This window comes from Hypanus sabinus, chromosome 3 (genome assembly GCF_030144855.1).
Source record: "Hypanus sabinus isolate sHypSab1 chromosome 3, sHypSab1.hap1, whole genome shotgun sequence".
In the NCBI taxonomy this organism is placed as follows: Eukaryota; Metazoa; Chordata; class Chondrichthyes; order Myliobatiformes; family Dasyatidae; genus Hypanus; species Hypanus sabinus.
Window position 1 is genome coordinate 121,650,998 of NC_082708.1, and position 12,727 is coordinate 121,663,724.

General features: G+C 42.8%; 1 protein-coding gene across 2 annotated transcripts in view; it reads right to left on the bottom strand.

The window, feature by feature from the left end:
- sh3d19 (SH3 domain containing 19) overlaps positions 1-12,727 on the bottom strand; it is a 124,845-nt gene that overhangs the window by 88,912 nt on the left and 23,206 nt on the right. For both annotated transcript variants that reach the window (XM_059965023.1, XM_059965022.1), the window contains one exon: positions 2,282-2,327. In XM_059965023.1, the coding sequence (XP_059821006.1) occupies positions 2,282-2,327 (46 nt within the window). The remainder of the gene's footprint in view (positions 1-2,281; positions 2,328-12,727) is intronic.

Sequence of the window (12,727 nt, forward strand, 5' to 3'; positions counted from 1 at the left end):
GGCATGGAATTGTTAGGCCAAAGGGCCTGTATACATTCTATATTGCTCTATGACTCTCCCTCTAAATGCTCACATGAACCTATCAACCACTTAACTTCTTCAATAGCCTATCCTCACAGGAACCCTGGTCTCACCCCATTTCCTTTGCCCCACCCATCCCACTTCTTCCTTCTCTGCAGTTTAAAGTTAACATTTTTTAACCCCAAAGTTAACCCTAAACACCAGCAACGTCAAAGGTATTTGATTGATTGATTTCCCATGAGATACGGAAGGCTTTTAGCCTGCAACATTAACGTTGATTCTTCTTCCACAGATATTGTTATGTCGGCCACTGTTTCCATCAACTTCTGTTTTAATTACTTTGCCATTTATTTTTCCTGCTAATCCTGTGTGATGACTGTCAAGGTATTCATGGCCAAAGTTCTCTGGTCTTTTGGAGGCTTGGGTCTGGCAATCCCCCGAAAGGTTTGAGCTACTGAAAGTTAAGTGTTCCCATACCTCTTTCAGCATAGTCCATGACTCAAGCAGTAGCTCTCCCTTTTCTATATAAGCAAGCTCAATTGTCCCTCTAGAGCATCAACTAATCTGCATCCAGCAGGTTAGAGGAACAAGACTTCATGTACTGCCTTGGTAGTTTCCAACTTGACAACATGAACATTGATTTCTCTAACTTTTTGGTAACTACTATACTCTGCCCCTCTTCCTTTTCCCTTATCCCACAATCGCCACTATCCCCTCTCTTTACCCTCCCCCAACCTCTCAATCTGCCCATCACCCACACATCCCTCCCTCCTCACTTCCTCCCCTTTATTCCATGTTCCACTGTTCTCACGTGTCAGATTCCATCTCCTTCAGCCCTTTGTTGCTTCCACCTATCACCACATCCCCACTCTCCCCTCCCCACTTGCTCCCCCCTCACAAGCATTCTCCTATTGCCTGCCAGCTCTTGTTCCACCCTTTCCCCCTCTGTACATTCTTATTCTTGTATTCTCCGCTCTTTCCTTCAAGCCCTGTTGAAGTGTCTCGACCTGTAACCTCAACTGTCCATTTCCCACTACAGATGCTGCCTGACATGCTGAGTTCCTCCAACTCATCTGTGTGCCGATGCTGATTTAGTTTTGGGCTCACTTAACAGTCACTTCTGTCAAATGTTCAAAAGCTGGTCAGGACAAGATGAGAAATCAATGCTCTTGTTCTATGTTGAAAACCTATTCATACTTAATACCAAGTGCCTCTGCATCGTCAGAATCAAAAAACAGAAAATAATTGCTTTTACGCAATACAATGGCACAGAGAATACACATTGGAAAAATTCAGTCTAATGCAGATCTATCCAGTTCAAAACTAAATCTGCATCAACTGTACTTCAGATCCATTTATCAGACCATTCGCTACTACTCTGGTGCTAAATTTGAAGTATCTCTTACTAAAAGTTTTCATTGCACAGTCTTCATTTAATCATGCAAAATAAGTATGCAATACATTTAAAAAATATTTTGAAGGATAAGCAACTCCAATTTGGCATCTACTACACCATAATCAATACAATTATTTTTTTGAATGAATGAAATTTTCTTTAGGTCAGTACAAACATAACAAAAAGCATAATTTTCAATGATGATTTCATAAGACAAAATTAAATAATAAAAATCTTTAAAACAGACTGAAAGGGAGTAGGCTGAAGCTACCGCTTATTACGCCTATCCCTCTTACTTATACAAAAACATATTTGGCATCAATCATCACATCAAAGCAAAAAATTTCATAATCTTTTAACGCAAAATCCAATTCTAAGTATTGTTTAATTACATTACTCCCATTCATTTTAAATCATGTATTTTATATTTGTTCATTAAATTATTTTTAAATCATTTTTTAAACTTGTTAAGTGTGGTGCATATTTTTAAATTCTCACTCCAACTGTTCCATAGATTCACTCCTCTGATTGAAATACAATGATTTTTTTACATTTGTTCTTATCCTTTGCTTTTGAAATATACACGTTTCTCTCAAATCATGTTGACTTTCTCTCATTTTAAACAATCTTTGGATACTTTGTGGTAACTGCCCATTTTTTATTTTATACATAATTTCAAAACATGAAATCAAAACAAAGTCCATTTGGATTTGATTTCCCTAGACTTATATTGCGTGCATTAACCACTATTGCACAATTACTTTCCTCATATGATCTCCAAAGAGATCATGGATACCAGAAAAATTCTGTAGCATAGTTCCATGCATTCTTCTCATTCATTCCAAACAGTTACTTTGTCCTTACCTGGAATTGCGGGATGCCTGATCTGGTTTATTTCTATCAGAACGATCTGCAAACCCAAACAAAAAAATATTTTGGATTCAGATGATTTATGCTGTTCTAATGACACAATTCATTGAATATGATGAGCTGTGAGGAATTGTGTGTGCACATTGAAGGAATATCTTTATTAATCTATTGTAATAGAGTGTGGATTGCAAAACCCACAGGTGTCAAACTTGTGTATTGTTGCTTTGCAGCTTTACAAAAGCACAACATATTTACATTCGCAAACACGAGGAAATCTGCAGATGCTGGAAATTCAATCAACACACACAAAATGCTGGTGGAACACAGCAGGCCAGGCAGCATCTATAGGAAGAAGCGCTGTTGACGTTTTGGGCCGAGACCCTTCAACCGGACGCCTGACGTTCCACCAGCATTTTGTGTGAGTTACATATTTACATTAATGTTGAACTGATTTCTCTGTGTGAAGTAAATTAACGTTTCAAGTTGAAGGCCCTTAACCAGAGGTTGTTGCAACAGGAGTGGCTGAATTCAAAATTATTTCTATTGCTTGGATTTTTGAAAGTTGTTCAAAGACACAAATAGATTTTGAAACTAAGAACTTTTTAAAAAGAACATCTGAGATGCTATTACCCGTTTTAGATTATCACTCAGATTCAAATCTTACCAGTTATTTTACAATTCCACATTCAAACACAAAGTTAAAAATAGAAAAGTTTGAAATGTTCAGTGTTTGTATTTGATAAATTATTATTCCTTTCTTCCTGTAGTATTAGAAACACATTGCTCAGACGTTTCCAAATATTTTCAGATGCTGAAGCTATTCTACTCCACAAGTACATTTTCAAACATCACTTAATACACGACTGACCATGACGCTAGGTTAGATTGCACATCTATTGATCTACATCCCTCAACTTTCTGCCTGTTCATCTGACAGTCTAAGCAGCGTGCATTCTTTTTCTGGTGACAAAACGTCGGGAATTGCATCATGAAATATTCAGGAATTCTGGTGTGTTAGGATATAGGTATCTGGACAGGCACAATGTATTGGAATACAACCACATGCAAACAGACGTGCAGTTTAAATCGACATGATGATCAGCACAGACATGATGGGCTGAAGGGCCTGTTCCTGTGCTGTGTTGTTCCACGTTCTATTTGTGTCATTATGTCTCACAAGGAACGTTCATAACATAACCTATTGTGGTGCTGTGGTTCCTTAAGGTTGTTATAGCTCGGAGTGGTAATGGGGACAAGCTCCCACTACCTATGAAATGCTCCCAGTGGTGTGCGCCTCAAATAGTCTCTGACAACCAAGTCTGTTTCCTGGCCTTCGCATGTGTCTTAGCTACTAAGCCCAGCAGAACTGTTTCTACTCACAGGAGAAGGAGCAAAAGCGGGTTACTGGTGCCTTAAAACAGTCCCTTCGGACAGACGGGGCTCGTCAGCCGTGGTTGGCAGCTCATCAAGGAGGAAAACTCTGATCTCAAACCTCTGCTGCCTTGCAGCGATACCCACTCATGGAGAAGGCTTCAGGAGTAAACCCCAAGGGAAAAATTTGGGGTTGAGGCAGCCTTACATTGAGTTCAATGTTGACCGGCAACTCCTATGACACTGCTGGTACCAAACTGTATCGGTCTCTGCTGTTCCTTTGGGTTCATCAGTTGGATGAAGCTTGCTACATGGGCAACATCTTGCTCTCCAAATCATACTGCCCAGGCTTGCGTATTTAGACAGCTAGTTTGCAATATTCATGGTTAAGTCTGACTGACGGAAGCCTCAGTCAGCCAGTCATTGTAGTAAAACTACACATCCAATTACTTGATGTGCACAATTAGTGCTCATAATGTTCAGTGGTTATCTGAATGATCTTGTTACTTAAAAAGTTGGTGCAAATATCGTATAACCACTGACACAAGTTTTGTAAAGCAGTGCCTCAAAGCAGCAGTATATGCAGACAATCGCCAGGTTTGTGCATTTCAGCCTCTATATCTTCGTGTGGCAGCACCGTTTTGCAAGTTCCAACCTCTTTGGGGATCCGTCATCAGATACTTCTTTCTCTTTGCTTTATTGTCATTCGAGTTACTAAAGGTTCAGGAGAATCACTGATGGAAACAGCAATCTGCCATGGAGAAAAAGCAACAGTCCCACAGCTATGGGCAAAATAACTGGCAGCAATTAAAAAATAAAAAACTGGAAATTAATGTTTTATGTCACGATGCTTCATATCTAAATGCTCAGCAATATAAGCAAATTATTGTACAGTCTGTCATTACATCTGACTACAATAATTTGTTCACATGGCTAAGCATTTGGTGGAGGACAATGGACACACTACCTCTAAAGAATGTGAAGATGAAAGCACAAATGATGGCATGCACAATATTATCTTAACTTAGTTTTCCTCCAGCCATTGTAGACACAATAGTGAAACTCAGGACTTTTTGCGATTCAATAATTGCTGTTCTGTGGGTTTAAGAAGTGCTGTTTAAATCAGATACAAAATTTGGAAGGCACATACAGTACACCAAAATAATGGTCCACATCCGAAGATAGTTTCTTTGTTCTAACTAGGTCATTCACAATACTGAGTTGATAGTTTTGATGAACATGTTAGATATATATCTACCTACATAAGGCTTTAGTGTTCTAAATAGGATTCATTTTGTATGGATACTTTCAATACCCGAACTGTATTACAGAGATTTAAACCACGAATAGCCTCACACTCGCAGACAATCCAATCTCAGCCTAGTTATCAAACACCGCATGTAATTGGTATTTTCAAACAGGAAAGATAAAGTTAGTTTTGAGTTACTTCAAAGAGCACTTTCAGATTATGTTGGACAGAGCTGAACTCTGTATACTAGTTCAGCCACATGTCAATGCACAAAGACATGAGGTGAACATGGAGGGAAAAAAATAATACACATAACCATTGATTTTCTTCTTGATGTATATCATAACTATTCTAAGCCAAAGCATCAAAAACCTTTGCACTTACTTCCCTTCCAAAATACTGACTATGCTCACATATGAAACAATGTAAGGTATAGTAGATCATATTATTAAAGTTGCAGGCACCCACATGGCCCTCCAATGTTCGAGGTTGACCATGGAGGTTGTATCCCAGCTGTCTACGTTGTTGGTGTAGTGGCTGATGAGACCAATGTGAGAGTGACAGTCTCTGTTGCAAAGGTTTCATCTATCAGCTCTGCTGGAGCTGTAACGTTCCTTTCTAAGGGACCATTTATCTTCTGCCACTTTCAGGAATGCTTCTTCGCCTGACATAAAGTGTTATTTTAGGGTGTTTCTCCACCTGGTGCGGTCGGCTGCAAGTTCCTTCCAGCACTCAATGTTGATGCCCAGCACCTTCATGCTCCATCCTCGTAGCTCAGTTGTAGGTGGCCTGCAGTTCTCTTGCCTGAAGCCAGCTCATCGGAAAAGATGTCTTTTGGGATGTGGCCGTACTACATGTGAAAGACATGGCCCAGCCAGCACAGCCTATGCTGTCTGAACAGGGTTAGACACTAGGGAGGCCGACCGAGAGAGAAGCTCAGCATTGGGTACTCTGTCTCTCCGGAAGGTGCCCAAGATGTGATGAAGGCACCTTAAATGGAAGATGTCGAGCCTTCTCTCCTGCTCAGTGCATTTGATCAGATCTCGAAGCTGCACAGCAGTGTGCTGGTGACACAAGCATTGTACACAGCCATCTTTGTTTTGACTCAGAGTTTGGAGCTCTCCAGACTCATGTGCAGCCTTCACAATGCACTTGTCGATTTTTGCGTCCCAGGAGAGGTGGTCACTGATGATGGACCCCAGGTATGTGAACTGATGCACAACATCCAGTTCATCGTTATCAATGAAATGACTGGTGGTGCCTCCACGTCTTGTCCCAAGCATCTTCTTTCTTTCAGGCTAATGGTCAGACCAAGTTCCTTGCACGCCTGGGAGAAGTGACCATCAAGCTCTGGAGGTGCTGCAGAGTGTGGGTTATGGCTGTTGCATCAGCAGCAAACAGCTTGTCTCTGATCACAGCCTCATGCACTACCGTTTTGGCTCAGGCAGGTGAGGTTAAAAACCTGCTATCTGATCTAGTGTGGAGGTAAATCCCCTCTGACGCGGTGCAAAATACTTGCCTCAGGAGAAGGGCAAAGAAGATCCCAAAGAGCGTAGGGGTGAATACACCGCTGCTCAGGTCGAAGGGCTCGGTACAACTGCAGTTGTACTGCACAGTCCCCTTCACGGTGATGTGGAAGGATTCAATCATGCTCTGCAGCTTGGTGGGCAGCCCACCTTCGAGCAGATCTGAAAAAGCCCATCTCTGCTGACCGAGTCAAGTGCCTTGGTGAGATCAATAAACACAACATGAGGGGCATCTTCTGCTCTCTGCTCTTCCCCTGGAGTTGGCAGAGAAAGAAAATCATGTCCACAGTTGACCTCTCCGACTCCGGGTAGACATGTCCAGCCAACTTCTGTCAGCAGACCAAGAAGTCTCAGGCAAAGACTTTGCCAACAACACTCATGAGGGAGATGCCCTGATTTTGTTACAGTCGCTTCTCTCGCCTTTGGTCTTGTAGGGAGTTAATCATCTTGGCGTCCCTGATATCCTGTGGTACAGTTCCTTCCTGCCAACACTGACAGAGGGCTTTGTGCAGTGGGTGCAGTGGGGTAGTCATGCAGTGCTTGATCAGGTCTGGGGTAATCCCATCATTGCCTGCTACCTTCCCCGAGGCTAAGCTGCAGTGGGCTTGCTGAGCTCCTCTGCATCCAGTTCTTCCTTAGTTGGCAAGCACTCAATGGCACCCAGGGCTGAGGTGGTGACAGTGTTCATCACACCTGGAGTCCAGGTCAGAGTAATCAACCCATCTCTCTAGCCGTTTGCCCTGGTCTGTAATTACTTTCCCATTGACGGATTTGGAGGGAGACATCCAGAAGGGATTTGAGGGGACAAAGAGATTAAGGCTGCAGTCTGCCCTCAACTGAGTCACAGCAATTTTCCCCTTAGATTTTTATTGAAGCTAATTGGTCCTGTCAATCACTTATGGATACTGATGCTGCTTGATGAATGTCAGTTGTGATGCTTGGCTTTATCCTAATGAATTTGTGCAGAAATGAGAGTATAACCCCATCTCAGCTAAAGAGATAAATCATGAATTCAACATACTCAGTGCGCAGGAGAATTACCAAAGCATCTGACACTGAGCCACATGGAGCTATAAAGGTAGATGACCAAAAGCTCAATGAAAGAGATAATGCTTGGTTCATCTTAAAAGAGTAAAGAGCGATAAAGGAAGTTAAACAAATATACACTGTTGCCACTTTACTAGTTACACATGTACATCTGCTTCTTAAAGCAAATAGCTAATCAATGGTGTGGCTACAACTCAATGCATAAAAAGTATGCAGACATGGTCAAGAGGTTCAACTGTTGTTCAGACCAAATATCACAATGTCATAAGGTGGGCGTTGGGAACGGACCCAAATGCAAGACACAGACACTGAAGTGCTAGGGAGAGGACTAGGTGTATCAAGAAAGCAAGGGAAGTGGGGAAGAAATGATGCTGGACAAGACACAGTCCCTGGACAAAATTAGGAGACAGGGCATGGGCTAGGACTAGAGTAGGAAAGTGGGACCTGGATGAGGAACTAGATACTGGGAACTAGGAACCTGGACAAGGACTCCGAGCCAGAGACTGGACAGGGACCCGGAACCCGGGTCTTGACTCGGGCTTGGACTCCGGATCCAGGCGAGGACAAGATGTGGCAAGGCAACAGGACTGGATGTGGGGGCCGGATGCGGGACTCCAGGGCTGGACGAGGACATGAAGCTCTCAGATTAGGTCTTGATTGAGGGAGAGCAGGAACGCAGAGCCTAGGTCAAGGGAGAGCAAAGCAAAAGCGGAGAGAGGCGTAGCTGGACACGGACACTAGCCCTGGACAAGACCAGTACTCAGGGCCTAGGCTACAACTTGGACACAGACTGGAACCTCCACAGAGCCTTGGACACGGAATGGAACCTCCACAGAGCCTTGGACTTGGGCACAGGAACACTGAGCCTTGGACTGGAGCACAGGAACACAGAACACAGAGCTGGGACCCCTCCTTGGGAACAGGACATAGGGCCGGGGCTTACACAGAGTCAGGACCCCTTCTTGGGGACAGGACTTGGGGCTGGGACTCATACACGGACACTAAACACAGGGACACAAAGAGACAGTTCCAAGCTCAATGATAGATAATTCCTTCTGTTGGCATGGTAAGGTTCCCCTCTCTGGCCTCTTACCTCTTCTCCTCACCTGCCTATCAACTCCTCCTGGAGCCTCTCCTCTTTCCCATTCTCCCATGGTTCATTCTCCTCTCCTATTGAATACCTTCTTCTCTAGCGCTTTGCCTTTTTCACCTATCACCTCCCGGCTTCTCACTTCATCCCCCCTCCTCCATACACCTGGCCTCCCCTATCACCTTCTAGCTTGTCCTCCTTTCTCCCTCCCACATTCTGGCTTCTTCTCCCCCCCCCCCTCCAGTCCTAATGAAGGGCCTCAACCCAAACGTCGACTGCATATTCTTTTCCACAGATGCTTCCTGAGCTGTTGAATTCCTCCAGCACTTTGTGTGTGAGTAGATGCTGAAGCAACATTTCAGGATGATGTTCCATGGATCAGCATGAGATAGTTATGAAAGTTTTCTAGTAGTTTTTGTTTATTCAGTGACCAACTCTTTCACCCTTTCTCCACCAAACTTGCCAAACATCAAACATGATAGGATCAGCTGTTTGGCTTTGTAGTGTACTTCTATGTTACATTGACTGGTTTATTTATTATAAATTACTACGACTGCACATTGCACATTTAGACGGAGACATAATGTTAAGATTTTTACTCCTCGTGTATGTGAAGGATGAAAGAACTAAAGTCAATTCAATGTAATCTCTGGCAAGGACATTAAAGTTGGAAAATTCCCCACTACACAAGATTTGTGTAGCTCATGAAGCCACTTGCATGACATGCAGCTTTAAAGTTCGCCTGACCAGTGTTCTTCACACTTTAAGGCAAAACTCACCAAAAGAAGTTATAAAACTGACACAGGTTGAAATGAACACCACAAGCTATACTAATTTACTTCATGTCTATCTATCATTCAGTAGTCTCAAGCAAGGTACATAATCTCTGTCTGTACAGATATGCCAGCACAATATGCACATCATTACTGACTTAACCACAGCCAAAAGTCAGTATAAACAGCCATACTCTTCTAACATTTACTGAAGGATGGAACAACTCTACCATACATCGTTCAAGAAAACCTTTATCATCTGCGAGAAGAAGAGATAACCTTTTCTCCTACCTGCGTAAGGATAGAGCCCGTGGCCCCTTGAAGCTGCTATCTCTTCGCTGGTGTGATATTGCAGAAAACAAATACACAGATCGGCTAATAATCACAGTGCTAATGCAGCTTCCTTTTCAGGCAACACCTACAGGAATGCTGTTTTTCAGGAAGTTGAGAGAATACCTTTCATAGTTCCTGTAGAGGAAGTATCTCTCTATTCAGGCCCAACAGGGCTGGTCTAATTTATAACAAATAGGCAGAGGACAGAAAACAAAGAGAGAGGAGGAGCATAAAGTGAACAATTAAACATACACATAGTTTGTTCTGTTCGTACCAATTAAGGATTAAAATTCCAATTACCTCACATGCTGATGTGGGCAATTGGTTTCAACACAAGTTACATTTTGGTTCATGGTACAGTAAGTTATTTCAGGGTCATTTCAGCTTCCACGTGAATTCCCAAACAAGGGCAATAGTTTGTTGATACTCCCATTCCCACACCAGCTTTATCTGACCAAAATCTCTTGCACGTTGACTCTGATTGTGTGGGCGTGGATGGGAGGGAGGAATGGGGTGTGTTTTTGCTGCTGTTTGTTGCTTGTTGTGTTCTGTGTTGTTCCACCAAGCATTGTGGGCATGCTATATTGGTGGCAGAATGTGTGTCAAAGCTTGGGCATGTTGGTTGTTAATGCAAATAATGCATTTCCACAATACCATAAGACATAGGAGCAGAATTAGGCCACTCAGTCCATCAAGTCTGCTTCACCATTACATCATGGCAAAATTATTATCCCTCTCAATCCCACTCTCTTGCCTTCTCCCCATAAACTTTGACGCCCTGAATAACCAAGAATCTATCAGCCATTTTAAATATACTCAATAACTGGGCCTCCACAGCCACCTGCAGCAATGAATTCCACAGAGCCACCACCCTCTGGTTAAAAAAATTCTTCCTTATTATTTTTGTTCTAAATGGATGTCCCTCTATTCTGAGGCTGTGCTCTCTGGTCCTAGACTCGCCCACTTAACCTCTCCACATCCACTCTGTCTAGGCCTTTCAATATCCAATAGGGTTTAAAGAGATCCTCCCTCATTCTTCCAACCTCCTGTGAGTACAGGCCCAGAGCTGTCAAATGCTCCTCATATGTTAACCCTTCCATTGCTGGAATCATTCTTGTGAACCTCCTCTGATCTCTCTCCAACACCAGCACATCCTTTCTTCGATAAGGGGCCCAAAACTGCTCACAATACTCCAAGTGTGGTCTGACTGATGCCTTATAAAGCCTCAGCATTATATCATTGCTCTTATATTCTAGTCTTCTTGAAATGAATGCTAACATTGCATTTGTCTTCCTTACCGGAGACTCAACCTGCAGGTTAGCCTTTAGAGAATCCTGCACAATGACTCCCAAGTCACTTTGCACCTCTGATTTTTTAACTTTCTCCTTGTTTAGAACATAGTCTATACCTTCATTCCTTCTACCAAAATGCACGACCATACACTTCCCTACGCTATATTCCATCTGCCACCTCTTTCCCCTCTCTGCCAATCTGTCCAGGTCCTTCCGCAGACTCCTTGCATCATCAACTCTACCTGCCCCTCCACATAACTTTGTATTGTCTGCAAACAAGCCATCAACTCTGTCATTCAAATTGCCGACATATAATGTAGAAAAGGCAGTCCCAATACAGAGTCCTCTAGTCATAGATGACCACTAGTCATCGGCAGCCAATCAGAAAAAGTCCCCTTTATTCTGACACTTTAACTCTTGCCAGTCAGCCAATGTTCTATCCATGCTAGTACCCTTCCTGTAATACAATGGGCTCTTATCTCGTTAAGCAGCCTTGTGTGCGGCACGTTGTCAAAGGCCTTTTGAAAATCCATATGAACAACATCCACTCACTCTCCTTTCTCTATCCTGCCTGTTATTTCCTCAAAGAATTCCAACAGATTTCCCCTTAAGGAAACCATGAGCTATGGCCTATAAACTTAACCACGTTTTATCATGTGCCTCCAAGTGTGCTGAAACCTCATCCTTAATGATACACTCCAACATCTGAAGTCAGGCTAACTAGCATATCATTTTCTTTTTTTCTGCCTCCCTCCCTTCTTAAAGAGTGAAGTGATTTGCAATTTTCAGGTCCTCCAGAACCATTCAAGATTATTACTGATGCCTCCACAATCTTCTCAGCTGCCTCTTTCAGAACCCTGTGTGTAGTCCATCTGGCCCAGCTGACTAATCTACCTTTAGATTTTCCAGCTTCCCAAGTACCTTCTTAATAATAGCGACTACTCTCACTTCTGCCCCCGACACTCTCCAATTTTTGGCATTCTGCTGGTGTCTTCTACAGAAAACTGACACAAATAAGTTTACCCACCATTTCTTTGTCCCCCATTACTGCCTCTGCTGTGTCATTTTCCATTGATCTAATACTCACTCTCACTTTTCTTTTACTCTAAAAACTTTTGGCATCCTTCTTGTTATTATTAGTTAGATTACCTTCTTATTTCATCTTTTCTTTTTTTTAGTTGCCTTCTGTTGGTTTTTAAAAGATTCGTAGTCCTCTGAGTTCCCACTAATTTTTGCTATATACACGCTCTCTCCTTTGCTTTTATGCTGTTGTTGACTTCCTTTGTCAGTCATGGTCACCTTATCCTCCATTTAGAATATTTCTTCACCTTTGGGATGTACCTGTACTGCGCCTTCTGAATTGCCCCAGAATCTCCAGCCATTACTGTTCTGCCATCATCCCTGCTGGTGTCCCCTTCCAATAAACTGTGATCTTCTTTCAGCCATGACTCAATGATGCCCACAATTTGCCAATCTCTAGCCGTACTACAAGGTCATCTACTTTATTCCATATACTGCTTGCATTCCAATATAACACTCAGTCCTGTATTCATCACCCTTTCAATTTTGTCCCGATGTTGCACTTCAACTCGTCCCACTGACAATTTCGCCCTTCGTCACAGTCTCACTACACACTGCATCGCCCTGTATACCAACTACCCATTCCTCAGCCCTATCACTCCAATTCCCAATCCCCTGTCACCTTAGCTTAAACCCTCCCCAACAGCTCTAGCGAACCTTGCCCACAAGGAAATTGGTC